Source organism: Penicilliopsis zonata (assembly GCF_001890105.1).
Source record: "Penicilliopsis zonata CBS 506.65 unplaced genomic scaffold ASPZOscaffold_12, whole genome shotgun sequence".
NCBI lineage: Eukaryota > Fungi > Ascomycota > Eurotiomycetes > Eurotiales > Aspergillaceae > Penicilliopsis > Penicilliopsis zonata.
The window spans coordinates 802,792-827,438 of NW_019208921.1; the positions used below are offsets into that span (position 1 = coordinate 802,792).

The 24,647-nt window shown below is 52.8% G+C and overlaps 11 protein-coding genes across 11 annotated transcripts; 5 read left to right on the top strand and 6 right to left on the bottom strand.

The window, feature by feature from the left end:
* Positions 1-29: 29 nt before the first annotated feature.
* ASPZODRAFT_2111045 (hypothetical protein) lies at positions 30-1,692 on the bottom strand. Its single transcript, XM_022727734.1, has 2 exons — positions 1,593-1,692; positions 30-1,534 (listed from the first exon to the last, which is right to left on the bottom strand). Exons 1-2 carry the CDS (start codon positions 1,678-1,680, stop codon positions 150-152), a joined length of 1,473 nt encoding a protein of 490 aa, XP_022579647.1. The 5' UTR covers positions 1,681-1,692; the 3' UTR covers positions 30-149.
* A 2,321-nt stretch (positions 1,693-4,013) lies between these two features.
* Positions 4,014-6,076, top strand: ASPZODRAFT_70296 (hypothetical protein; the record flags this gene model as incomplete). The annotated part of the gene is made up of 3 exons (XM_022729656.1): positions 4,014-4,296; positions 4,353-5,665; positions 5,765-6,076. 3 exons carry the CDS (start codon positions 4,014-4,016, stop codon positions 6,074-6,076), a joined length of 1,908 nt encoding a protein of 635 aa, XP_022579648.1.
* An 818-nt stretch (positions 6,077-6,894) lies between these two features.
* ASPZODRAFT_18048 (hypothetical protein) lies at positions 6,895-8,545 on the top strand (the record flags this gene model as incomplete). The annotated part of the gene is made up of 2 exons (XM_022727143.1): positions 6,895-7,020; positions 7,085-8,545. 2 exons carry the CDS (start codon positions 6,895-6,897, stop codon positions 8,543-8,545), a joined length of 1,587 nt encoding a protein of 528 aa, XP_022579649.1.
* Positions 8,546-8,603: 58 nt separating this feature from the next.
* Positions 8,604-10,881, bottom strand: ASPZODRAFT_18049 (hypothetical protein; the record flags this gene model as incomplete). The annotated part of the gene is made up of 5 exons (XM_022727144.1): positions 8,604-8,748; positions 8,795-8,958; positions 9,006-9,320; positions 9,379-10,146; positions 10,864-10,881. 5 exons carry the CDS (start codon positions 10,879-10,881, stop codon positions 8,604-8,606), a joined length of 1,410 nt encoding a protein of 469 aa, XP_022579650.1.
* Positions 10,882-11,210: 329 nt separating this feature from the next.
* ASPZODRAFT_70199 (hypothetical protein) lies at positions 11,211-12,744 on the top strand (the record flags this gene model as incomplete). Its single annotated transcript, XM_022729649.1, has 3 exons — positions 11,211-11,388; positions 11,435-12,390; positions 12,448-12,744. The coding sequence occupies 3 exons, from the start codon at positions 11,211-11,213 to the stop codon at positions 12,742-12,744; spliced, it is 1,431 nt and encodes a 476-aa protein (XP_022579651.1).
* An 86-nt stretch (positions 12,745-12,830) lies between these two features.
* On the bottom strand, positions 12,831-14,563 carry ASPZODRAFT_144441 (hypothetical protein; the record flags this gene model as incomplete). Its single annotated transcript, XM_022725004.1, has 6 exons — positions 12,831-13,154; positions 13,212-13,276; positions 13,323-13,542; positions 13,600-14,194; positions 14,242-14,423; positions 14,477-14,563. 6 exons carry the CDS (start codon positions 14,561-14,563, stop codon positions 12,831-12,833), a joined length of 1,473 nt encoding a protein of 490 aa, XP_022579652.1.
* A 140-nt stretch (positions 14,564-14,703) lies between these two features.
* On the bottom strand, positions 14,704-16,541 carry ASPZODRAFT_70406 (hypothetical protein; the record flags this gene model as incomplete). The annotated part of the gene is made up of 4 exons (XM_022729671.1): positions 14,704-15,106; positions 15,155-15,798; positions 15,857-16,321; positions 16,371-16,541. 4 exons carry the CDS (start codon positions 16,539-16,541, stop codon positions 14,704-14,706), a joined length of 1,683 nt encoding a protein of 560 aa, XP_022579653.1.
* A 613-nt stretch (positions 16,542-17,154) lies between these two features.
* ASPZODRAFT_144443 (hypothetical protein) lies at positions 17,155-18,246 on the top strand (the record flags this gene model as incomplete). Its single annotated transcript, XM_022725005.1, has 2 exons — positions 17,155-17,202; positions 17,263-18,246. The coding sequence occupies 2 exons, from the start codon at positions 17,155-17,157 to the stop codon at positions 18,244-18,246; spliced, it is 1,032 nt and encodes a 343-aa protein (XP_022579654.1).
* A 374-nt stretch (positions 18,247-18,620) lies between these two features.
* On the bottom strand, positions 18,621-20,494 carry ASPZODRAFT_134563 (hypothetical protein). Its single transcript, XM_022723564.1, has 3 exons — positions 20,078-20,494; positions 19,809-20,024; positions 18,621-19,759 (listed from the first exon to the last, which is right to left on the bottom strand). Exons 1-3 carry the CDS (start codon positions 20,469-20,471, stop codon positions 18,756-18,758), a joined length of 1,614 nt encoding a protein of 537 aa, XP_022579655.1. The 5' UTR covers positions 20,472-20,494; the 3' UTR covers positions 18,621-18,755.
* Positions 20,495-21,098: 604 nt separating this feature from the next.
* On the top strand, positions 21,099-21,558 carry ASPZODRAFT_27148 (hypothetical protein; the record flags this gene model as incomplete). Its single annotated transcript, XM_022728080.1, has 2 exons — positions 21,099-21,397; positions 21,453-21,558. The coding sequence occupies exons 1-2, from the start codon at positions 21,141-21,143 to the stop codon at positions 21,556-21,558; spliced, it is 363 nt and encodes a 120-aa protein (XP_022579656.1). The 5' UTR covers positions 21,099-21,140.
* A 510-nt stretch (positions 21,559-22,068) lies between these two features.
* Positions 22,069-23,516, bottom strand: ASPZODRAFT_2111073 (hypothetical protein). The gene is made up of 5 exons (XM_022727735.1): positions 23,338-23,516; positions 22,962-23,286; positions 22,578-22,891; positions 22,359-22,524; positions 22,069-22,311 (listed from the first exon to the last, which is right to left on the bottom strand). The coding sequence occupies exons 2-5, from the start codon at positions 23,110-23,112 to the stop codon at positions 22,130-22,132; spliced, it is 813 nt and encodes a 270-aa protein (XP_022579657.1). The 5' UTR covers positions 23,113-23,286; positions 23,338-23,516; the 3' UTR covers positions 22,069-22,129.
* Positions 23,517-24,647: the final 1,131 nt, after the last annotated feature.

Here is a 24,647-nt window from a genome sequence, read left to right on the forward strand (position 1 = left end):
TACGGGCAAATACGTAGAGCGAATTGATGTAGGGTTAGTGTAAAGTGTATTATTCCAGATGTCAGGTTAGGTTAGGGTTATACAAGAGTTAAATATTTGCGATATCTCAACCAGTTGTGTCAACCCAACCCTAACCATGATGGCTACTATCACTGCCGCACAAACTGCTGAGAATGGTCCTTGATCAAGATGCTGGTGTCCAAGACTTGGCCTGTAGAGGAGCGCAGAAACTTGATCTCCAGCGCCGTGTCATTGAGGAAGGTGAGGGAGCTGTAGCTGTAGTCATCGGCATAGGCAAAGGCCGTGTACGACGGCTCACTGCCGACCGTACTGAGACCCTCGATGTTGCCAGCTCCTCCGGCGACGATATACAGAGGCGCGCTGGGATTGTGCATGCCGTTGGGGTCGACGGTACCGTTGTAGAGCGGGTAGAAGCGCTGAGAGTTGTGGACGTGGCCAAAGACGCCCAGGTCGACGCCGTACAGGTACATGAGCTCCTCGAAGGCGTCCTGGCACACATCGCAGATGTTGTCGTCGCCGCCGGTCGAGTACCACGGGCGATGGCCCGCGACGACCAGCCAGGGGGTGACGGAGCGGTCGACACTGGCGAGATCCGCGGCCAGGAAGTCTGTCTGCTGGTTCTTGAAGCCAAAGGGCCCCGCGCCGAGCCCTGCCGATCCCTCTGTGCCGTCGGGGGCGTCGGCAAAGTCCGTCTCGGTGTCGATGAAGGTGAAGTGCACCATTCCGTACTCGAACGAGTACCAGAAGGGCGGGCGGGAGAGTGTCTTGGCTTTGGCGGCCAGCTCGACGGCGGTGGCATTGGTCGACGAGGAGGCAAACGGCCGGGGCATCGTGCGGTCGAAGCGGTGCAGGAAGTCGGTGAAGTTGCGCTGGCCCTCGTTACAGAGACTCTCCGTGTCGGGGATCTCCTCGCAGGAGGCTTCATGGTTGCCCGGCCCGGCCATGTACGGCTTCACGCCCGCGATGGGCGCCAGCTGCTCGTAGAACTGCTCCAGGATGCTCTGGTACGCCTCCTCGCCCTCGGTCAACAGATCCAGCACCTCGATCCAGTCGTCCGCGTACGCAAAGTCGCCCGGGTGGATGACCAGCTCGTAGTCGTTGATCGTCTCGGCCAGACGGTCGATCGTCGTCAGGTTATCCATCGCAGGGTCCACGGCAGGGATGCTCTGGTTCAGGATCTCCCGAGACGAGAGCTCTCGCTTTGTCACTGTATATCCGTCCGCACCATATACCCCCAGGTCGATCACCACGTCGACGGTGAACGGGGTGGTGTCGCCGGGGGTGCGAGGGCTCATGAACTGCTGCACGGTGGAATTGGTCGACACGATCTTGTAGAAGTACGTCGTGGCGGGACTCAGATCATTGAGGATGACGGCGCTCGACCAGGTTCGCGACGTCTCGTACGTCGTCGACAGATACGAACATGCCACCTGGTTGAGGTTCGTCTCTGACAGCCCATATCGCACACAGCTCTGGTTCAGCTGTTCGTACGTATTCCAGCCGATAGACACAGCTACCAATTAGCATTACCCAATAGATTTCACCCTCAGCGGGTGTGCAACGAAACATACAGTTGGGTCCGTAGATGGCCAGTCGCTGCTGGTACGGAGTGGTCAAGTCCTCCGGCAAGGAGGGGAAGACAGAAGCCGCGGCGCCCATTTTGTGTATAGGATCGAGTGTTCCCTGCCACTAGATGCAACTCTGTGAGCAACAGAATAGAAGGGGAATGGAATGGAGTATATATATTCTAGAGGATATACTGGAGGTGGTATACTAGGGATTCCTAATTAGGAAAGCACCCCGGCCCGAGTGGAGCGATCAGCAGGTACCGGCAATTACTGACCAATCGGATTGTAAGGATTGCCAAGCGGGCTGGACAAGGCGCACGTGGCGTCGCAGGTGGCTGTCACTGGAAGGGATGCAGCTTCTTCTTCCGAGGCTAACAGAGACTTTAATTAAATGTGAAGATCCTATTTACATTATGATGGTTAAGATGAGGTCTATGGTCTATAGGCCATAGGATTATGATTCACTATTAAAGATAGTAATATTCTAGAATCTATACATCTATAACAGAGGCAGGATATAACTCATAGGTTATAGACATGGGATGAGGGTATATATACTAGTGGTGACCACACGTTCCTAAGCAGGCAATATTAATGGCTCATAGCCAGTTTACTCCCTGCTATATTAAGAATCATTAAATTAATTGAGGTAGATAGCACAACTGTACTACCCAAGGCGCGCTCAAGTTCTTGAATGATACTCAGAAGACAGTAAGGTAGAATATTTTATAACTTTTATTAATGGCTAGTCTTTATACTATTCAGGTATTCACTATCTGAAACACAGATTTCTAGACCCTTCTATAAACATATTTATCAGAGGCAAATGCACCCGGCAAGGCATGTCACACAAGAGGTTGTATGAAGTCATCCTTGGGATTGATCGATCAGACAGGACCTATTATCAAGAGAGACTATGATGATATACTGGATATGCTTGATAAAGTACTATGCAAGGTGTGACCACGGAACGACCCGTGCGGTCCGAAACCTTTAGAGAGATACACCGTTACGTCACTTATCTTCAGACGATCAGTAAGGGGGCCTGGTGGTACCACAGGCAGTGCTGTACTGAAGAACTGTGGCAAGGTCTCTATACAGAGTAATCTAGAGTGGTAATTGTGTAACTCCATGACCTCTAATAAGATAGATGGGATTTGCATTCTCAGGCCGTTAGAACTTTAAGATAGTGTAACAATGTCTGTGTAACCATAAGAGGCCACTAAGATGTGATCTGTCTAAGGATGAATTATTCAGACGCAATTGCCTGCATAAGGCTGTCAGGATGAGATGCCCTCTACATAATAGAGAAATACTAGGTAGATAAGGGAAATAAGGGATTCCTATTCTGGCATTTTATACCACTAGATAGAATGAGCACAGAGTAACCTACCAACTTTATGAACTATCTATATTCATGAGGTTAATACATGAAATGAGTTATTATGGATATTTCAAATAGTAGCTCCAATCATGTTGGATGTAGTAAACTCTACCTATAAAGAAATATCTACTAGTTTTGACCAGTCACATAGACTCTGTTGTTGTCCATTCTGCACAGTGTAAGGGGTGATTTCATATAGAAACTTGATTTTAACAGAGATAGAAGATAGATATAAAACAGCCATCTATATATTGGTTACAGCCATTTCAGTCCAGTCTACATTTACATCTACATTACGGTCTACAATATAGCACTACTCAAGTTCTGCTCACAATACTTCCCGCTAAAATGCAGGCAAAGACAGTTTCTTCTTCCCAGCAGTGGGCACAAGTCTTCAACAGAGACAAAGGTATCTTCTCCATCATACTTGACACTATCTTCTACTCAATATCATCCCTAGGTTTGGAGTACTCTCGCATCCCCGTCCCAACTGTCCCCCCCGATGCGGTTCTGGTCGAGATGAAGTTCTCTGGCGTGTCTCAGGGTGATGTGCCGAGAGGTAAGTGACACCTTGATTGTATGATGATAGCTAACCTTCAGGGGATCGGTCTGAGAGACTTGGTGAGTATTGAGAGATTTAAATGTCCCTGGATAGGGCGCTGGCTAACTATCTAGGCCACGGAGCCGGAGTGGTAGTTGCCAATGGAGAAAATGTCAACGTCTCTATTGGAGATCGCGTTGGCATCCAGGTACTGTTTCCACTTGTCTATCCAGCTATATATATTCATTTCATTAGAACACCCCCGATGTGTTTCAGCAGTTTTGCGTTTGCAAGGCCGCAGATATTGTCAAGATCCCTGACAGTCTGACCCTCGAAGAAGCTGCTTTGGTATACCTCTGACCCTGTTTCCCTGGTTCTTTTCAACCATGCTAACGCTACAGATCATGAGTATGGGAGTGTCCGGGAAAGCGATAGAAAACAACTTTGAGGTGCGCCATTACCCTCATCCTCAACAAGGCCTTGCTAACCCGGAATGGAGATGAAACCGGAGTATCTTGTCAAGCCCTCCAGTGCACCGGAAACAGAGGAAGCCCTGGAAACATACGCCCAGCACAAGGTGCCTATCCCGTACCAGGTCTCTCCTCTGCAAGACCTGGCTACCGTCCTGGAACATATGGATCGGGGAACTTCTGGCGTGACCGTGCTGGAGATTCCGTGTCCGCAGCAGCAGGAGGTTGTCCAGCAGAAGAAACACACCCTGGGGACATATCTGGCGCATCGACTGGAGGAGATAGGAGTGAAGGATTATTTTGTGATTCCCGGTATGTCCCTATCTTCGTTGAGGAAAGCGTAGTGAGCAGACTCACTGATGTGATAGGCGACTTCAATCTTCATCTGCTGGATGAGATACTCAAAAACCCCAATCTCCGCATGCTGGGCTGCTGCAACGAGCTGAACGCCGGATACGCCGCCGACGGATACGCACGCTCCAGCCCGGCCCGCGTGGCCGTGGTGTTTGTGACATTCATGGTCGGGGGCCTGTCTCTGATCAACGCCATCGCCGGCGCCTATTCAGACCACCTGCGGGTGATTGTCGTGTCGGGGGCGCCGCCGTCGAGCACGTTTGAAGCAGACAATCTCATCCTCCATCACTCGACTGGCCTGCCCGATAGAAACCAGCCGCTCAAGATGTTTGAGCAGGTCACGGCGGCCTCGGTGCGATTGGACGGAAAGCAAGACTATACACAGGTGATCGACCAGACCCTCATCACCTGTCTGGAACAGTCCCGGCCGGTATACATTGAATTCCCCAACGATCTCGTCTCGATGGAATGTGGGGTTGCCGGCTCATTGAAGGAGATGACGAAACAGTCAGAGTCTTCTCCTGGTCAACTGGAAACGGCATTCGACCTGTTTGCCCGTCACTGGGAGACGGCGAGCCGGCCGGTGATCATTGTTGGATCGCTGGCACGCCACGCTCTTTCTAGAGAGGATCTCATCTCGTTCATTGAGAAGTTGGGCTGCCCTGTCTTCTGCCAGCCGGACGGCAAGTCGCTTGTTCCCGAGTCTCATGCCCAGTTCGGCGGGACCTTCTGGGGAGTGGCGTCCAATCCGGAGATCCATGATCTGGTGATGGCTTCCGATCTATGGGTGGTGGTGGGAGGTCGATGGAGTGATTTCCACCGGGCGATGCCTGGGCCTGACAATCGGGTTTTCGAGATCCTGCCCGATGGCATCAAAACACCTGATGGGGACGTTGAAGCGAAGATGGGGAAACTGATTGATCTCATCACCTCCCAGTTGAGTGCACGTACGAGTGATGCCGCGACTACCATCACCCCTACACCTACTTCTACGACGGCTCTGACAACAACGAACATGGTGCATGGAATCGAGAAACTTCTCACTCCCAGGGATACTCTCATCGCCGAAACAGGCGACAGCTGGTTTCAGGCTCAGAATATCCGGCTACCCGACGGAGCAGACTTCCAGATGCAGATGATGTACGGGTCGATTGGCTGGAGTCTGCCTGCTGCCCTGGGATGCCAGTTGGCACGACCCGAGGGCCGGACCGTGCTGATGATCGGAGACGGCAGCTTTCAGATGACTGCCCAGGAGCTGAGCACGATGATCCGCATGAAGACGAACCCTGTGATCTTTATTCTTAACAATCTCGGCTATCGCGTTGAGGTAGTCACCCTATTTCTCATTCTTTTCCTTTTTTTATCCCCAACCCTAAACCCTAAACCCTAACCCTAACCCTAACCCTAACGATGCTGACGTGGATAGACTGCCATTCATGAGGGCCCATACAACTACATCAGCAACTGGAATTACACAGCTCTGGCCAGGTCACTGTGCAATATCTCGCATGTGCCAGGATATGGAAATCCCTATCTCAAGGAGGAACAACGCAAAGAATATGACAATCCCGCCATGTTTGCGGTGCGGATCAAAACATATGATGAGCTGCAGATGGCGCTGGACCGCGTTCGTCAGGAGCCAGAGAAATTGGCTCTTCTGGAATGCTGCATCCATCCCGAGGATGTCAGTCCTGCTTTGCTTCGCTTTGGCAAATCTGTTTCAAAGCCTAGTTACTGAGATGAGCAGCTGATCAGATCTGAGGTGAACAGCTGATCAGATCTTTAGACTATAAAGATTTAGAATAAATAGCATGTCAACATTGGCGGATTAGATTTGATTTTTGACTGGCTATATGGGATCCATTTGGCGTGATTCCATCAAATGCTCTTCCTAGCAGACAATGTATGAATTTAGTTACTCTATGTCTCTGTTATACAGAAATACCAATTTCTGGCTGATCCTATTTAGGAAGGTCCATATTTTCTCTCTTCTTTCTTCTTATTATCCAGGTTAGTTTTATAAGCTTTTAATAGAGTATATATACTGATTTCTAGGCAATTCCTACACTGTTTCACAATGATATTAGTGTAAACAATTACAAAATAGGGCTGTAGGTCTAGAGCTTTAATTCATAGAGCTCTACTCTACAATATCTTGATTAGAATAATGATATGACTCCCTCTTCAAGCTCCCTGCTCATGCTTATATTTCTAGGGAATAGTGCCGAGGGATACAGTTAGTAAGCATAAGGAGCAATAGCAGTCACCAGATGCCCTATTGTTAAATATATTGAATAGGTTAAATCATAATTCTCCACTCTTTCTATCACATCATTCTCACATTATTCTCAATCCTATTCTCAATCCTATTCTCAATCCTATTCTCAATCCTATTCTCAATCCTATTCTTATCAACCACAAAGGAATCCCCACCTCTTATCTGCCTTGGCATTTTAGCCCAGATGGCGTTATCGCCCATTTCATTTTTCACTCTCCTCTCTCTCTCTCCTCTCTCTCCTTTTCTTCTTCCCCCCACTTGTTTCGCTTGATAGAAAGATGGAGAAAGACAACCCCCCCAGCCATGAGCACGAAGTGTGCATCGTCGACGAGATCGAGTCGCAGCGCCTGGCCAAAGGCCTCGAGCAGCGCCACGTGCAGATGATCGCCATCGCCGGCGCCATCGTACGTCTTCTCTCTTCTGTTCTTCTCTTCTTCTGCTGTCTAGACTGACGATGGATTCTTGTAGGGAACCGGCCTGTTCCTCGGGCTGGGCAGCTCTATCCAGACGGGCGGCCCGCTGGGCGCCCTGCTGGGGTACGCGCTGGTAGGGACGGTGGTGTGCGCGGTGCAGTTTGCGCTGGGCGAGGTGTCGGCGCTGATGCCGGTGACGGGGTCGTTTGTGCGACACGTCGAGGTGCTGGTCGACCCGGGGCTGGCGTTTGCGGTGGGCTGGAACGTGGTATACGGGGCATTGACCAGCGTGCCGAGCGAGATCACGGCGTGCGTGGTGCTGATCCAGTACTGGAGCGAGACGGACGCGGCGGTGTGGGTGACGGTGATGATTGTGGCGACGGCGGCGATGGCGCTGCTGTTTGTGCGGGCGTACGGCGAGATCGAGTTCGTGCTGGCCATCCTCAAGATCCTGCTCATCGTCGGCGTCGTGCTGATGGGCCTCGTCATCGACCTGGGGGGTGTCCCCGGGCAGCCGCGGCTGGGCTTCCACTACTGGCGCGACCCGGGCCCGTTTGTGGCCTACATCGCGACGGGCTCCTGGGGCCAGTTCCTGGGCTTCTGGGCGGTCATGTCCAACGCCGTGTACTCGTTTGCGGGCGTCGAGAGCCTGGCCATGGCGGCGGCGGAGATGCGCAACCCGCGCCAGAACCTGCCCAAGGCCTGCAAGCGGGTGTTTGCGCGCGTCACCCTCTTCTACCTCGTCTCCGTGCTGATCGTCGGCATGCTGGTCTCCAGCAGCGATCCGCGCCTGGCGGACGAGTCGGGCACCGCGGCCGAGAGCCCCTTTGTGATCGCCGCCTCGGACGCGGGCATCAAGGTCGTGCCCTCCATCATCAACGCCGTCGTCCTCTCCTCCGCCTTCTCCTCCTCCAACCAGAGCATCCTGGCCGGCACCCGCACCCTGTACGGGCTGGCGCTCAAGGGCCATGCGCCGCGCGTCTTCCTCCAGACCACCCGCCAGGGCGTGCCGTGGGTGTGCGCCCTGCTGCAGATCGCCGTCTGCGGCCTGGCGTATCTGACCTGCTCCAACAGCGCCCTCAACGTCTTCTACTGGCTGCTCGATCTCACGGCCGCCGGCGTCTTGATCTCCTGGAGCACCGTCGCCCTCAACCACATCCGCCTCATTCTCGCCTGTCGCTCGCAGGGCATCAGCCCGCGCGAGCTGCCCTGGCACAACCCGGCGACCTACTACTCCTCGTGGTTCGCGCTGGTGATGTGCCAGATCTTCCTCTGGACCGGCGGCTTTGCCGTCTTCACGCGTGGCAACTGGAGTGCCGCCGACTTTGTCTCCTCCTACCTGGACATTCCGCTGGTGCTGGTGTTCTACCTGGGCTACAAGTTCTGGAAGAAGACCAAGATCGTGCCGCTGAAGGACATTCCCATCCGCCAGGCCTTGCTCGAGGCCGAGAATGACCCGGAGAATGTGCCCATCAAGGCCAGCGGCTGGTCGAGATTGAATATCTTGTGGGGATAGCATCAATAGTTGATAATAGGAATACAAAATGTGAATAAAGAATGTGAATACAGAAGTACTATCTTATGAAGATGTTCAACCCCCCCTTCTGCCATAAGAGAAAGTTCTTCTGGTCCATCCAGTTCCTCGAGTCCTCACACAGCTCCATATCAAAAGTAAAGACCATCAGGGCCAGAATGAGGCGCATCTCATGATACGCAAGACTGATTCTCGTCAGTCGACTTCACTCACGGCGGTCATGTCTCTTACCTCTTTCCGATGCAATTGCGAGGCCCGAATGAGAATGGCTGCAGGGCGTCTCGACGGTCCGATGCGTATTCGCGGTCTGAGATGCGTTCAGGGATGAACTGCTCTGCATGCTTGAAGTATTTCGCCCGGCGGAACAACGAGTATTGATGGACGGCGACGGTGGTCTATTCGCAATCAATACATACCATCTGAATCGCTACTACCAACCTACATTGCCAGGAACGAATGTGTTCAGGATGTACGCTCCCTGCTCTGGCACAACGCGCGGCGAGGCAATGGCGACAGGCGGATACAGACGGAGGCCTTCGTCGAGACAGGCGAGCAGGTACGGCAGCTGGCCGAGAGAGACAAAGTTGATCTCCTCGACGGTCTGGAAGGAGGAGCGCACTTCGGCGACGAGCTTCTGGTATTTGTCTCGGTTCGTGAGAAGCAGATATGTCACGCCGCTGAGCAGTGACGCTGTAGTCTCCGACCCGGCCACCGTCAGCAGTTCCGCGTTGGAGATGAGCTCGTCGGTCGAGAAGCACTGAAAGAGTCAACAGTCAATAGTCAATAGCAGTAAGTTCTGTGCATCAAGGTGGTACCGTCGTGATGAACCCCTTCATAATGTCCTGTCGGTCTATCGCCATGCGACGACGCAGTCTCTCCACGGTGTGCTGTTTATGCAGCAGACGGGCCTGTTTCATGGACGAGGGAATGAAGAGGCTCAGGAACCGCCTCAGGAAGGGATACAGGGCCATCATTTGGACAATGGCAAACAGATGGATGGAGGCAAAGACCTCCTTGATCCACTCATGGTACTCCGACGCCTGCAGACAGCCGAACGATTCCCCAAAGGCCAGATCCCCAATGACGTCGAACGTGGTATAGTTGTACCAGTCGGATATCGTCACCCGGGAGGAAGAGGAAGAGGAGAGTCGGTCGATCAACAGATCGGCATACTTCCGCACCACCGGCTCCTGCTCTCGGATCGCCTTTTCTGCAAAGCTGGGGCCGATGGCCCGGCGGAGAGTGTCATGTCGCTCTCTCGTCGTGCTCACGATATGCGGCGGCAGCTCATCGCTGGCCCGATAGAACCATCCGGCCTTCTCCATGTCTTCTTTCTTCTCCCCTCGCCGAGAGGCCAGGATGTCCTGCCACGCATCCGGGTGCGAGAAGTACAGCTGGTTCGGGGCTATACGGACGATGTCGCCGTATGTCTCATGCAGGCGTACCATGTCGTACACTTGGCTGCCTTTGAGAACGTGGTAGCAATAGGGGAGGCTTGAGATGGCGTTGAACACAGGGCCGGGGAAGCGGGATAAAGGGTGGAAGAAGACATTGTAGATGGCTCGAGAGAAGAGAAGGATGGTCTATTATTAGTTGTCTTTATAATGTCTGGTATCTCAACAAAGAACATACTATAGATATAATAGCAATAACACAATATTCCATATATGTCCCCATGCTGCCAGATGGAGTAGTTAGAAGAGGGTCAATGAGGAAACATCTTAGTAAAGAGGAATATTAATAGGATTTGAGTGATGTCAGACTCTAGAGAGAATATACAGGTCATATGCAATCGCATCCTTTAGTAGATTAGAGTATCGAATAGTGAGTAGTCTGGTGTCCATGCTAGTGTATAGCTGACGCGTTCTGCGGGGTAATAGATAACAGTGTATACAGGAAGAGCAGAAGAGCAGAAGAGCAGAAGAGGAGAAGAGGAGAAGAGGAGAAGAGGAGAAGAGGAGAAGAGGAGAAGAGGAGGAAGAGCAGTTCAATAAGATTGTAGAGGCGATAGAGGGAGATGGGAGTCAAAGGCCTTCCCAAGGAGACCATAATGGCAGTGAGCTGGGGTAGAATAAGTTTCTAGAAGGGATATGTATTCTCATATCAATACCTGTATTGAATAAGACAACTAGAACCTAATTGTATTAGGTAGTATAGAATATTCTTAATATACTTATATTAAACTGGCTTATAGACTAGAGCAAGAAGAATGGCCGCAGCGAGAGTCTTTGTGCCTCAAAAGTGACAAGATTCCATTGCATGGAGCCGTCGATCCGCTTGCCTACGGAAACGGGAAGTACCGCGACGGGCCGGACCATGGCGGGGAGCATATGCGGGGAGGTGGCAGCAGGTAGAAGAGCTGGATTCGCTGGTAAATAGAAGGAATAACGAATATGCTGCTATATTTACCATGAAAGCAATACCTCAGTTGCAGATTCAGCTCGGATGAAGGCTGTTGATATATTAGATCAGACTATTGATGACTTTCTATTCCAGATTATGACAAATCTTCTGGCTCGGCCGGTCGGCCGAGCTCGTACGAGCCGTGCGAGGAAGCGACAGGTATTTGTTCGGTATTTATATATCGTATTAGCTTCAAGGCTATTCTGTAATACCATTTACTGAATCAACCACGGCCCAATCGATCATGACAGCCAAAGTCCAGCCGGCCTGCCAGCCCGTCCAGCGTGGCGTCCTGTCCTTCCTGACGCTCATCCCGGCCATTGAAGACCCCGAAAAGTACCCGGCCAGGCAGAAATGGATGCTGACGACGATCATCGCGTTGGGAGGGCTGATGACTCCTCTGAGCAGCGGCATTTTGTTTCGTAAGTGCAGTACAGCAAAGCATAGGGTTATGTTAATGAATTATAGCCGTCCTGATCGATATCGCGGATAGCTTCCACACCACCGAATCCGTCGTGAACCTGTCCATTGCCTTTTCCTCGCTGGCGGTGGCCATCACTCCGCTGTGGTGGTCGTACCTGGCGGAATCGCACGGCCGGCGCCTCGTCTACCTGGTCTCGTTCCTGTTGCTGGGCGTGTTCAACGTGCTGGCCGCCGTGAGCGTCAACATCGGCATGTTCATCGCCATGCGGCTGCTGGCCGGCGCCGCGGGGGCTTCCCTGCAGTCCGTCAGCGCGGGCACCATCGCCGACCTGTTCAAGGCCGAGGAACGCGGCAAGGCCATGGGTCTGTCCATGCTGGGGATCATGTTGGGGCCGATGATCGCGCCGATCATAGGCGGCGCCCTGGTCACCCGCTGGACGTGGAAGAGCACGCAGTGGCTGCTCACCGTCTACGGCTTTGCGCTGTTCCTGGTGATGCTCTTGTGCATGCCCGAGACGGCCACCCGGATGGACGAAGTGCGCCGTTGTCGCGCCGAGGAACGAGCCTCGCAGGGGCCCGTCATGCAGCGGCTGGGCGTGGTGCTGAAGCCGCTCGACGCCCTGACGCTGCTGCGCTTTCCCGGAGTCTTCATCACCGTCCTGTACACGGGCGTCGTCTTCGGCACCTACTACATGCTGTACATCTCGCTCGAGGACGTCTTCTCGCAGCCGCCGTATGCGTGGAGCGCCGTGCTGGTCGGCGTCGCGTACGTGCCGGGCGGGTTGGGCCTCATCGTGGCGGCCGTGCTGGGCGGCCGCTGGACGGACAGCATCATGAAGCGCGCGGCGGTCAAAGCTGGCCGCTACGACGACGAGGGCAACCTGGTCGTCCATCCGGAAGACCGCATCGGCGAGAACGTCCTCGTCGCCGCCATTCTGTACCCGGGGGCGTTGCTGTGGTGGGGATGGACGGTGCAATACCACGAATTCTGGCTTGTTCCGGTGAGCCTCTCTCTCCACTTGTGTACTCCATATATGCTAACGACAGCTCCTGGCCAGCTCGTTGCAAACTTTGTGTACGGCTTCGCCGGGATGATCGTCACCAACGTGACGATGACGATGCTGACCGAGTTCGTGCCCAGACGGTCGACGATGGGCGTCGCCGTCAACAACCTCGTGCGCAACAGTCTGTCGTGCGTGGCGGCGGTGATTGCGCAGCCCATGATCAGCAACATGGGCAACGGATGGACCTTTACTGCCGTCTGTGTCTTCTGCATCCTCTGTGGCCTGCCGTTGATCCTGCTGCGAATGAAGCGTGAAGAGTGGCATGCCAGGATGGCTGCCGTGGTGAATTGATAATAGACAAGCTTTGCTTCATGGCTGTAAGCTATGTTCAGTGACTTTAGATAGTGATTATGTAGATCAAAAACCATTGTAATAGTCTATCGATTCTCCAGCTCGATCTTCGCATCAAACATGGAGAAGAAACTGTTCTTGTCCCTCGCAAAGTCGTTCTCCCCCTGTCTGGACTCCGTCGCCACCCGCACGATATACCGCTGGAACAAGGCGACGACCAGCGCGCGCACCATCTTGCCGCCCAGATGCAGGCCTAGACACTTGCGCGCCCCGTACCCGAAGGTCGACAGGTTGTACCGCAGCTGGAGCGGAGTCAGGCTCTCGAACCGGTCAGGGCGGAACTCGTCGCCGTCGGGGCCCCAGAAGGGATTGCTGATGTTCAGCGCCGTGGCATCAATCACCACGTTGGTCTGTACGTCAGTATAGTGGTATAGTGGTAGTATAGTGGTAGTATAGAGCTGTCTTACTCCTGCTGGAATCACGTATCCTCCTAGCACTTTATCCTCGGAGCACGATTCGGCAAGAGAGAATGCTAGAAGGTGAGTAACGGTATGAGTGAAGAGAGGGTGGGAAGATACCAGGAATCGGCTCGAGACGGATGCCCTCAAGCACGCAGCGGTGCAGGAACGTATCCTGCCGGCGAATGTATCCCTCCAGATCGTCTTTCTCGGCCTCGATCTCGCTGCACAGCCGCTGCTGGACGGCCTCGTTGTTGGCGATGTGCAGGATACTCGAGCCGAGGACAAACGTGGTGACGTCCAGATTGGCAAAGATGGCTTCGGTGAAGGTGGAGAGTATCTACAAGAACACATTAACACATTAGCAATACGTTAGTATAGAATGAATGGTCAATACCGTCTTCTCTGTGATGCCCCCGTTGATCTCCCCCCAGAGCTGGACAATAGGCAGATCCATGCCCGCCCTCTCCTGGACGAAGCGGCGATTGAACGTCGCCCAACGGTGCTCAAAGGTGCGCAGAGCCCGCCATGCCGGCCATGAATACAGCCATCTCGTGAACCGTGTGCGGTTGAGGCCCTCTTGGACGACGAATCCTGCCACGGACAAAAAGTCCAGGCCGATGGACCACATCTCCTCGCGCTCGGCGCTGGTCAACGCGCCGTAGAAGACCTCGATGGTCGTGAAGAAGGGATAAGGCTGCAGAAAGGGCACGGCAAGCAGGGTCTGGCGTGTCTGGTTGCTGTCTACCGCGAGACTGTCGACATGTTCTTGCGCTCTCTGGATGAGCAAGCCGGTGAGCTTGTTCGACGCCTGGAAGTTGACAAACGCGTCCAGTTTGCGTCGCAGCGTGCGCCAGTCTCCCCCGTTGATCAGGCCGATGGCGTTGGACAAGACAGAGCTGAACAGACAGCCGGCGGGCTCTGTGCCGGCCTTGAAGTGCTCGCCTTTGCCGGAGAACCAGGCCTCGACGTCTTTGGGGTGGGTGAGGATTCTGTCGATTAGAATCATACAGGAAGAAAGAAGAGTCAGGAGGAATACATTTCAGGCCATGCCCCGTTCCAGATCCGATAGATACTGCCGTACTCCTGCTGCCATTTCTTGCTGGCCTGGCGCGACGTCAGGATCTTCTCCCGGCCCTGGCCTTGGGGGAGGGTATATCGGGGGCCGGGGATGGAGTGGCCGTCCAGGTGAAGGATGGGCGAAGCTGTCGTCCATATTTCCTATAGAATGAGACTGTGGTTTTGCTATAGGAGACTGTCAATAAAACACTTACGTGCAGGATGAATGACAAAAGAGAAGAAGATCGTCGACGATAGGCCAGTACGGCAACAACGACAATGACAATGACAATGGCGAACATGGCGATAGACAAGGAACAAGAAATGGAAAAAGGAGAGAGCCAGGCTGGCGAAACTTATATTGGCATGACGATCGGCGAATATCGCCGGCCCGAGGTTTTCCTCCGGCGTTATATTTACAATACACTGTGAGATGACTGGACTAATGGAATGCCAGGTCAGCAGCAGCAAAGTCAAAGAAATCAAAGCCATCCAGCTGGCCGGCGAAGGGATCGTCCATGGCGAGATCCGGGAGAGGCAGAGGGTTGTGCTCCACGGCGAGAGAGGTATTCTGCGACACGCGCTCGACGAGGCGCGTAATGGACGGCCAGGGCCCCGACGAGGTCTGCCGCATGTGCGCGATGCTGGTGACGGCCTGCAGGCCTCGGGCACGCAGCGCGTCCAGGTCTGGCGCCTGGAAGCCCGGGCTGCGCAGCTCGGAGAGGACGTACAGGATGGGGAAGAAGCCGGCGTGCGAATGGATCTGCCAGTGGAAGCCTTGGGCCTCTGTCGCCGAGGCGGCCATGCACCAGTTTTCAATCGTCAGGACGGCATCGGAGAAGATTCTGCAATCGAATTAGAAGAGAAGAGGAGGGATGAGGGTGAGATGATACCTCTGTCGTGTCTCTGCTGTCATGATGTGATCGCGATACTGCCGGGGGATCTGGATCCAGAACATCACCCAGAACTTGCAGGTGAGACGCCGGCTGTAATGCACCGCCATGGCCTGGATGCTGATGCGCTCGTCGCACAGGGGCAGGAGGCGACTGAGCGAGGCGTCGAGATCGCGGGCCAGCTGCTCCGCCTTGACGACGAGCTGGCGGTAATGATTGAGGGTCGGTGGCTGGGCTGTCGTCCCGTTGGTGCCGTCGCGGGTGATTTGCACGACGCGGCGGAAGGAGGCAATGCCTGTGATGCGGATCAGATACATGGTCATGTCGGTGAAGCGCGGGCAATCGACGAGCAGCACGCCCGGGGCCGGCTGCAGGTCGCCGTCGTCGATGTTCAATGGCAGCCGGGTGTCAAAGTCCGAGTCGCGGATCGAGGGCACCAAGCCATGGCTCTCTGCGGCGCGGTAGTCGAGATGGCAGATCTGCGCCCATAGACGCCGGCGCAGCTCGACGGCGACGCTGTCGACGGCGACGCCGTGGCGCAGAGCCAGCGGGTCGCGATGCAGGCCCTGCAGCATGGCGATGCGGATGGCCAGCCCCGTGAGCGAGTAGACCTCGCCCATCTCGTCTTCGCGGCATTTCGCTGTCTACATCGTCAGTAGGGAAAAGAAGGAAAGAAACACCGGTTTGGAGCGAGGAGAGTACTATGAAGATGACGAGAGCCTGCAGCACTTCAAACGAGCGGGTGGTGAGGAAGTGATGCTGGCTGAGATGGAACTCGGTGCCGGCCTGGTAGCGATGCATCAGCTGGGCCTTACTCGTGGAGAAGACCGAGACCACGTCGGCCTCCTTGATGCTGTTGATGGCCGCCAGGAAGACGGCCATGGCGAGGGCGTCAAAGGGGGTTCCGGCACTGGCAGCCGGCGCCGGACTGGTGGAATAATGGCAGCCGACAAAGACATCGAAGCGACGCGTCAGACTCGGCCGGTGGATGATTCGCACCATGGGATCGACGTTGGCCAGGAACAGATTCAACAGCAAGTAGCAGTCCTCGCGCGTGGCCGGGAGAAAGGCGCTGGCGGGCGACACGGCCGGCTCAAAGAGCATCTGGTCTGCCGGTTCTGACGAAGCGGTTTGCATCTCGTTGAGCAGCGACTTGATATCGCTGTCCTACCGTCCATTAGCAATAACGATCTGCAGCAAGACGGGAGACGCATACTTCGGCCATCCACACCCAGTGTTTGCCAGACACATAATGCGGCACGCCGTCCTCCAGCACGAGCGCATCTTCAGTCTCGGACGGAGTCAGCGTCTGCTCAGAGACCGGCGTCTCCGTCGACGAAGACGAAGGCGTGCTTGGATCCAGAGCGAGGCTCGCGGCGGGCAGCATCTGCGCCAGGGTGCGCGCGAGACGCAGCACATGGGGAGTGATTGGCGACGACAGACCGGGAGCTGATGAAAGCAATGCATTCGACGACACGGTTGATGACGGTGACTCCAGGGAGACACCTGGAGTCGCGGCAGCTCGGCGCGAGGCGTAGGAGCAGACGTGGTGGCCGCGTTCGCAGGCGGCGCATCGCGGCTGGCGGCGGTCGCAGCGGACCTTGCGGCGGCGACAAGGAAGACAGGACGTGATCGGACGGGCAGATTCATTCATGGTGTCGAGAGTGGAGGAGGAGGAGGAGAGAATGTCGGGTGAAGTCGTAACTTGAAGTCTTTGTCTGGTGCCTGATTTGATGCCTCGGCCTGATTTGATGCCTTAGGCCTGATGCCTGAATTCGAAGGTGTATTGATGCCTGAATTGATGCCTTAAGCCTGTTTGATGCCTCAGCCTGAATTGATGCCTCAGCCTGAATCAAACGGACAGCATAAGCTAGGGTCATTCATAGTGGAAATAACTGCAAGACGGCCTCGGCCGAGCTGTACACGATGGCATGTATATAGACACTGTATCCTCTCAGCCGTATCCTCTCATCTTCCTCTACTGATATACTGTACTCTCCATGGCCCTCCGTCTCCGCAAAGCATGCGACTACTGCCACCAGTCCAAGGTACGACGGGGTGCTTGCCAGTGCCGTGTGGACGATTGATCGCTGGCTAATAGCTTGCAGGTCAAATGTAGCGGCCGCAGCCCGTGTGTGCGCTGTGAGGAGCTGCGTGTGCCCTGCCATTACGGCCATGTTGGGCGCATCGGCAAGCCCCGCGGGTCGCACAACCGCAAAACCCTCGAGAAGGCCCAGCGGCTGCGCGAAGCCAATGCCCTGCTGAGCCCGGAGGGCAGTCATATTACGTCAACCGGATGCAGCAGTCCAGTGAATCCGGAATACAGCAGTACATGGGCAACCGTCAACCTGACGGACATGACGGACATGCCAGGTCTGGGCCCGTACTGGACCCCGACAAGCGAATCACCAGGGTACGTTGGCGAGATTTCTGCAGTAGGGGAGCTCCAGCCAGGGGAGACGATGGACAGCCTCGTCTTTTCCATTGGAGACGGCAGTAATACCACAGGTACTACTATTGAGCGAGGCTTGGCACCGCGCCATCATCGGATCGGGTCGGGCGCGGGGCCGTCTTCGGCTCCGTGTGGCGGCGGGAGCAGCGCGGGCGGCTGTGGGGGCGGCTGCGTGCATGTGGGGCTGGACACGATGGCCCAGCCGAAAAGGGAAGAAATCAGCGAAGACTTCGACCGCGCCATGCAGAGCACGAGTGCCGTGTGGGCTGCAGCCAGGGCGCTGCTGGCCTGTGAGCGCTGCTGCACCCTCCCGCAGCCTGTTTTCCACCTGCTGTGGGCGATTCGCCGCGCCTGTCGCTGGCTGAAACGCGTCGACGACTCCCAGATGACCACTGCCACCGCCCAGATCGGCCACTACACCGTTCCTACACGCCACCTGCCTGGCGTCTACAAGCTGTTGGTCCATCTAACCCTGCAGGACGGGGTGGAAGTGCTGCAGGCCCTGCGCGAGCGGCTGGCAGCCCATGTCGTGCTCGACGCTGAGGGAGAGGCGCTGCAGCTTACGGCAAACGATGTGCGATATCTGCACGCTGCGCTGGGGGAGTGCCAGGAGGGGCTATGTGGGTTAAGAGAGCAATGAAGAATAAGTCATGTCATCTAATAGTTTGTGAATCTACTCAAGATTACGCTGGTGGACCATGCCTGTAAACCGTTCTGCAAGCAGGGGACTGGCAATCCAGCTGTCTCCCGAAATACAGCCGTCCCGGGTAAATCTTCCAGGCGGATCTCGCTAGAAGACAACCGCCCGTAGCTATTCGCAAGTCGTCTTGCTAATGGAACCCACAGCGGGCAGTGCAGACCCTCGAGCTTGCACGCTGCACGGTGAGGTCCGTGAGGGGAAAGGTTAGGGATATTCTCGGGGTTGAGACAAGAGTCAGTTATAGATATGTTGGATATTGGTATGGAGATTCATCCATCTCATATCTTACGATGGGCGTGTAAAAGGGCAGACCTTGGAAATTTTAATATATTAGATAATCTATAGGCCAGTCTCATGTAAGTAGAGAAATGTCATTCTAGCCTGCCTGCATGATCAATCAACTATCATAAATAGATCCATTGTTAGTATGGTATTCATTCTAATCAGTCTCACCACGCCTCTCCTGTCTGGATAAAAGAGGTCCAAAAGTCAATCGCCTCTGGTCTGGCAATGGAGATGGTGTCAAACTCCCCCCCCAGCTCTAACATTGTTGTTGGATCCTCCGTCAGCGCCGGCCAACGAGCGACTCTTTCCGGTCTCCCCTGATTCGGATCCCCGTGTTTGATAAAGTTGCTCCAGAGGGTAGACACCACCTCGCCGACGTATCGATCCCGGTCTGTCCACGGCCGCATATCACTCGTGACAACGCTGTTGAAGGTATACGCGAACTCTGCGCCGTGGAAGGCCCCCGTCAACGGGCCCTTGTTCTGCGTGAAGCCGGCCACTTTCGGCGCCGAGAAATCAGGCTTGAATCCATGATACGCCGGCGGAGCGTGTGTGAAATAGTATCCAAACACAGGGCTTGAGGCCTTGGTCTTCCACAGCCGCGCCCACTCGCTCGTACTCACCCGTGTCTGCTCCTGTGCCGACAGATTCCATGTCTCCAGCGGTCCCTGGCCCATTTCCGTGTTGGCGAGCGGGTATACCGCGCGGTATCGGTCTTCAAACGCTGCCCCGACCCGCTCATGGACGCACTGGTGGAAATCGTCGAGGGTGAAGCGTGGCTCGGCGTAGACGCCGCTTTCATTGGCGTTCTGGCCGGTCAGGATGGGAATGTCGTTCGGGGGCCCGTCGCGGAGAGTCTCATGGTACGGCTTCACAAACACATGTCCGTCCAGCACCGCCCGGAAGAAGGGCGGAGGCCCCCAGTAGCGGGCGTCGCGTTTCAGGGCTGCGCGCGCAAACAGCAGCGGGTCCGGGTGCTTGCGGGCTTCTTCCAAGCTGGAGAATCCCAGTTCACGCAGCAGCGCGACCCCGTCTTCCTCGGCGTGCTGCAGCTGGCGATAGGAGGGAGCCATCGTGGGCATCATCTGGTCCTGGGGGGATCGAACCCCGGACTGGATGCATGCGCGGTGGAAGAGGCCTTTGGTAATGGGGGAAAAGAGCAGGATGGCTGTCTATCAGCAAATAGCTGTTTATAATAGGGTCAAATACACACTTACTGGTCATTGCTGATCCGGACGATTGACCGCCAATGGTCACTCGGCCGGGATCCCCGCCAAACGCAGCGATATTCTCCTGTATCCACTGCAATGCTTGGATACAGTCTAATATGCCCTGGTTGCCCGATGCGCCAGACGGTTCGGCCTTGCTGAGCTCAGGGTGCGCCAGGAACCCGAGCATGCCGAGTCGGAAGTTGGGGACGACGACAATGACGCCTAGAAGAATATCTCAGTAATCCATAGTCACGGCGCAAGAGTGTCTGGTTTACCCTTCTGTGCCAGCCCGGTGCCATTGAAGTTCTTGTCTGCATTCCCCCCCTCCCGGAACCCTCCCCCATGCATCCAGAAGAACACAGGATACGGTCCGTCATGTTTGGCGCTGTCGGGCACCCACACGTTCAGGTACAAGATATCCTCCGACTGCGGCACACCAACCAGCGTGTCGTAGAACTTCGGCGGCGGCGGCAGTTGGTAGTTGACAGCGCTGTTCTGTGTGCATTCTCGGACGCCTTCCCAGGGGGTCACCGGCTGGGGGGGACGGAACCGGTAGGGCCCCAGGGGGGGTGCGGCGTAGGGAATGCCGCGGAAGACGGTGATGGTCGGGTCTGACTCGGTGTGGCCTTGTACCAGGCCGCCGGTGACAGCAATGGGGCTGGTGGTCATTGTAGAGGGATATATAAAGTGTTTGTGTGGTAGTTGTTTTTTTATTTATCATTATGTGGATGTCTTGTATTATGTACTCTTAATCTTAACTCCGAGGCGGGGGTGCGGGGTACCGGCTAATTCCCCACTTGGCGAGTCTCCTGCCGAGACTCCGCCATGAGGAGGCATTCAGAAGAGTAGGGGCTTTCAGTCTCATATACTATCTGCATTGTTACAAGTACTTCTATGGTTGCAGTAGTTATCTCTAGCTGCAGTAGAATATGAAGGTTCACTCTACTAATGATGCTAAAGTATAGTTCTGATAAGTGCATTAGCAGTAGATTGTAATCTTCTATCATTAAATACTCTACAGTTTCGTTGGATGGAGTTTTGAGAGGAGAAATATTGTAGAGATATAGCCTCTATAGAAATACATATATGTATTTATTTAATTTATTTATTCATTAAATACAGGTAACGCTTCATACTCTGTACTTGTACTTATTCTACCCCTCACTGTCTAGACCTCTCTATTACAATCTGGACTGCATAAACCTGGACTACATGAGGATGTGTTGTCAAAGCACATTCAATTATAAATACAGGCCTCCCCTGGATCACCTCCATCACCTCCATCACCTCCATCACTTTCATCTCTCTCATCTCTCTCATCTCATCTATCATTCTAAAATGCGCGTCTACGTCGGCAAGCTCAACAGCACGTCCAACACGGCGGACAAGTCCTCCAAGACGGCCGTGGACGAGGTCATCTCCTTTGCCTTTGACGGCGGTTTCCGCGAGGGATCCACGGCTGTCCTGGTCGGGCAGTGGACCAAGAGCTACGAGGGCCATCCCAAGGCCAACTACAACTGGTCCGGCACCATCACCAAGTACGACCAGTCCTCTGGCGAGATTGAGATCTTCACTGGCGAAGATACTTACTATTGGTACATAGTTTACCTACGTACTTCGTAGATGATACTCCATACTGACTGCGTCTAGTTTCACTGGCAATGTGTCTGGAAACACAATGAAGCTGGACATGTTCAAGCAGGAGAACCGGTCCGAGTATGGTTCTGCAGAGCTGCAGCTGAAGTTCACCGAGTAATATTAGTATATAGCAATCACAATGAGTTGATAATATATTGTAGAGACGGCAGAGCATACTAGTCCTATAGGAATTATTGATTAAGACTCCAAGTGTAGTACTTTATGTCCTCGAAACCTTTATATTATCACTATAAGCATATATGACCTATGGAGGTGTGAAGAATACTATTAAAAATAGCCAAGGTGCACACCATTTCATTCTTCATCTAGCCCCTTATATTTAAATCAAGAGATGCAGGATAACCTCAATACAGCTTTTATAAGAAATTCAGTTATTTACCTTCAATATAAGATATATAGAAGCCTATAGAATAAGAACACATATCAATGACTTGTCTCTAATTATCATCGAGGGCCTTTCTACACTCAAACCTTTCAGTACTTGGAGGACTCTTATCTGTCTAATTTGCCTCTTGGGTCTGTAAATGAAGAACATAAAATCGAATGTCCACCCTCTTCATTCCCAGTATACCTATTTCTTATCAACAGAATACTCCTATGATATTGCCACCATCAGTCCAATAATGTTGATAATGACAATCCGAAGATGGATTGAAAAGTAACACTCTCTATGGTTGACGAAGCCAAGGATCTAAGAGCAACTCTTCCGGCTTACTCCGATCTGCTGGTCGCCACTGAACCATCCTTGAAACAAAATCCAGGAACATTCTCTTATCTTGCCCTTCAAGGGAGGTTAATGAATCCTCCATCCCACGGCATTCCGGTATAAGGTCTGGAAATTTGAATCTCCCTAGACTCAGTTAGTGCAAGAGATAGCGCTGGGTTATGGGTCAGTACCTTTATTGTCAAAATATCGACTGCTTTCCTTTCCATCTTGAAGAAGGTCCATAGGAGGGGGGCCAATCAAAGCGATGATACGAGCCAAATGTCTTTCAACAGAGTGCGTCTCCATTCCAGACTTTGCCATATCAAAGGGGCCACTTCCTTCGAGCAAATCCCAGATCTGTGTTTACTCAGCCATCCTCATTCCAAACGCATTGCTTTTGATATTGTTACCAAAACCCCCAGATTCCAAATGTCAACGCTGTAACTCCACCCTGCGTCAAGGATGACCTCGGGAGCGCGATATTCATCTGGCTGGATAGAATGATGGTAGAAAGAACGTTGATCTCCGCGCACCGCAAGTCCAAAGTCAGTGATTACCGGTCTGCCAATTTCCTGACCTTGAAGACCAAAGTAATTCCGTGATAAGTATATTGTCCGATCTTGTAGTCCTTTCTGAGGCAAGGGTTCCTGGATTTCGTCTTGAGCAACCAGATGTAGCCTGCTATGCTCACGGAGAGCCATTAATACATTATCGGGTTTTAAATCTTAAGTATCTGAGTTAGCTGCCAGTATGGTACCCCTAGGTCAATTATTTAGGGAAAGATATCCCTGTACCTGTATGAATAACCGGACATTGAGAGTGAAGATAGTCGAGGCCTTCTATGATCATTTTAGAGACCAGTCTGAGGGTGTCTGGTGGGATGACGTTCCCCTGAAATCGAGCCTTCAATATCCAAAGAGGTTCGCCGAGGGGCTCAAAGACCATACAGACATGGGTGCCATGGGGTCCTTGGACATCGAAAGAATCGACCAAGGTACGAACAAAGTACCGACCCTCGTGGTGAGGGTCCCCTTTCGTAATGTGCTGAGTAATTTTCAGCTTGAAAAACTATTCATGTTGACTTTGACTGCAACATAGCGCGGCGGGAGCCAGCACCATCTTTACATTAGGCTAGAGACATTGAAGATTAAGTTAGTAATATAAACATACTAATGAAGGTCCTATGCCAACCACACTATTAAGCTTGTTCCCTATCTAATATTAGCAGCAATCTGGTATCTTTTATTGAATACTTCATGAATGCGCACAGGATAATAATGAATGAGTTTATAATAAAGCGTGCACTCTTCCTCAATAGGTTGATTTATTGGAAGCAGCTTAATAGGAACTAATATAGATAAATAGGAGCGTGACTATAGGAGCTGATATAGAGACATCAGCAGTGACCTGGGCGAGACCATTATTCATTATATTAGGATGATTAATAGAGTTGCCTGCAAGTTACATGCTTTATAGCTAGATCTTTAACACAGGCCAGAATTATTAATATAGTTTGCATACCCTGTAGCTACTGAGTACTCTATCATAGAGCTATACTATGCCTCCGGGCGACTGGTAATATAGATAACAATTCCAAGCTAAAATATTGGAGTATAGCCAATTAGAGTACTGTAATTATATAAAAACTAAGTAAAGTAAAGTCCTCAACAACATTTATTCATTATATTTATTCTTAGAGAGTTTCACTTCCCCATCATGATGCCAGTGCCCAAAGTGATACGCACACCCTCTTCATTATATATCTGCCTAGAACTCGGGGTTTTGGGTCCTGGATAGACGGGTGCTCTCGCCCCTGAATGAAGGCTGACAGCTCAGTGTCTTTACGCGATTTCCACCTTGCCATTGAGTTTGGGATTTTCCTCAATTGACTTGGTGATGTCGTCGTATTTCGCGACCCGATCAGTATTCTTCCACAGGATCTGGAGCAAAGACCGAACACTAGTTGAAAAGGAGCGAGACATGGTGTGGACTATAATAGAGTCATGGGCTCTAGGAAGAATTAATGTTTAAGAAGAGGAATCAGTGAATAAGACTAAATACAGGTTTAATTTCTAGTGGCAGGGAGTTGCCCTTTTAAAACATGACCATCCCAGTAAGCATTTACTCACTAGAAAGAAAACATGTTCTAATGCTGTCTGTGGATACATTGCATTTGCCAATAGAATCCTTACTTAGATTTAAAGCTAAAAGTGATATAATACGCAGCCGCTGATTTCTTAATAATCAACATGTTTTTTGCTATATGCAAAACCCCATATATTGTCCTCCTAGTCGAATTATGGGTCATCTCATGCATTCAACTGACACCCAGTCCTGTAAAGAGTATACTCTTAGTTGCCTTGGGCTGGGATACAGCATTTGCTGACGTGGCCTGCAGCTTTTACTTTCATACTAAAAGTTGTGGAATACACTTTACTTTACTTTACTCTCTGTTATACAGAAATATCAATTACTTAGCA

Bases quoted from the DNA above. Each gene is read 5' to 3' on its own strand.
- ASPZODRAFT_134563 (XM_022723564.1), bottom strand. From the start codon at position 20,471: ATGACCACCAGCCCCATTGCTGTCACCGGCGGCCTGGTACAAGGCCAC. The intron at 20,025-20,077 runs GTAAACCAGACA...ATATTCTTCTAG, and splicing joins CACCGGGCTGGCACAGAAGG to GCGTCATTGTCGTCGTCCCC. The intron at 19,760-19,808 runs GTAAGTGTGTAT...GCTGATAGACAG, and splicing joins GTCCGGATCAGCAATGACCA to CCATCCTGCTCTTTTCCCCC.
- ASPZODRAFT_2111073 (XM_022727735.1), bottom strand. From the start codon at position 23,112: ATGGTCTTTGAGCCCCTCGGCGAACCTCTTTGGATATTGAAGGCTCGA. The intron at 22,892-22,961 runs GTACAGGGATAT...CAGATACTTAAG, and splicing joins ATGTCCGGTTATTCATACAG to ATTTAAAACCCGATAATGTA. The intron at 22,312-22,358 runs GTACTGACCCAT...AACTGAGTCTAG, and splicing joins TCGATATTTTGACAATAAAG to GGAGATTCAAATTTCCAGAC.
- ASPZODRAFT_2111045 (XM_022727734.1), bottom strand. From the start codon at position 1,680: ATGGGCGCCGCGGCTTCTGTCTTCCCCTCCTTGCCGGAGGACTTGACC. The intron at 1,535-1,592 runs GTATGTTTCGTT...GCTAATTGGTAG, and splicing joins GGCCATCTACGGACCCAACT to CTGTGTCTATCGGCTGGAAT.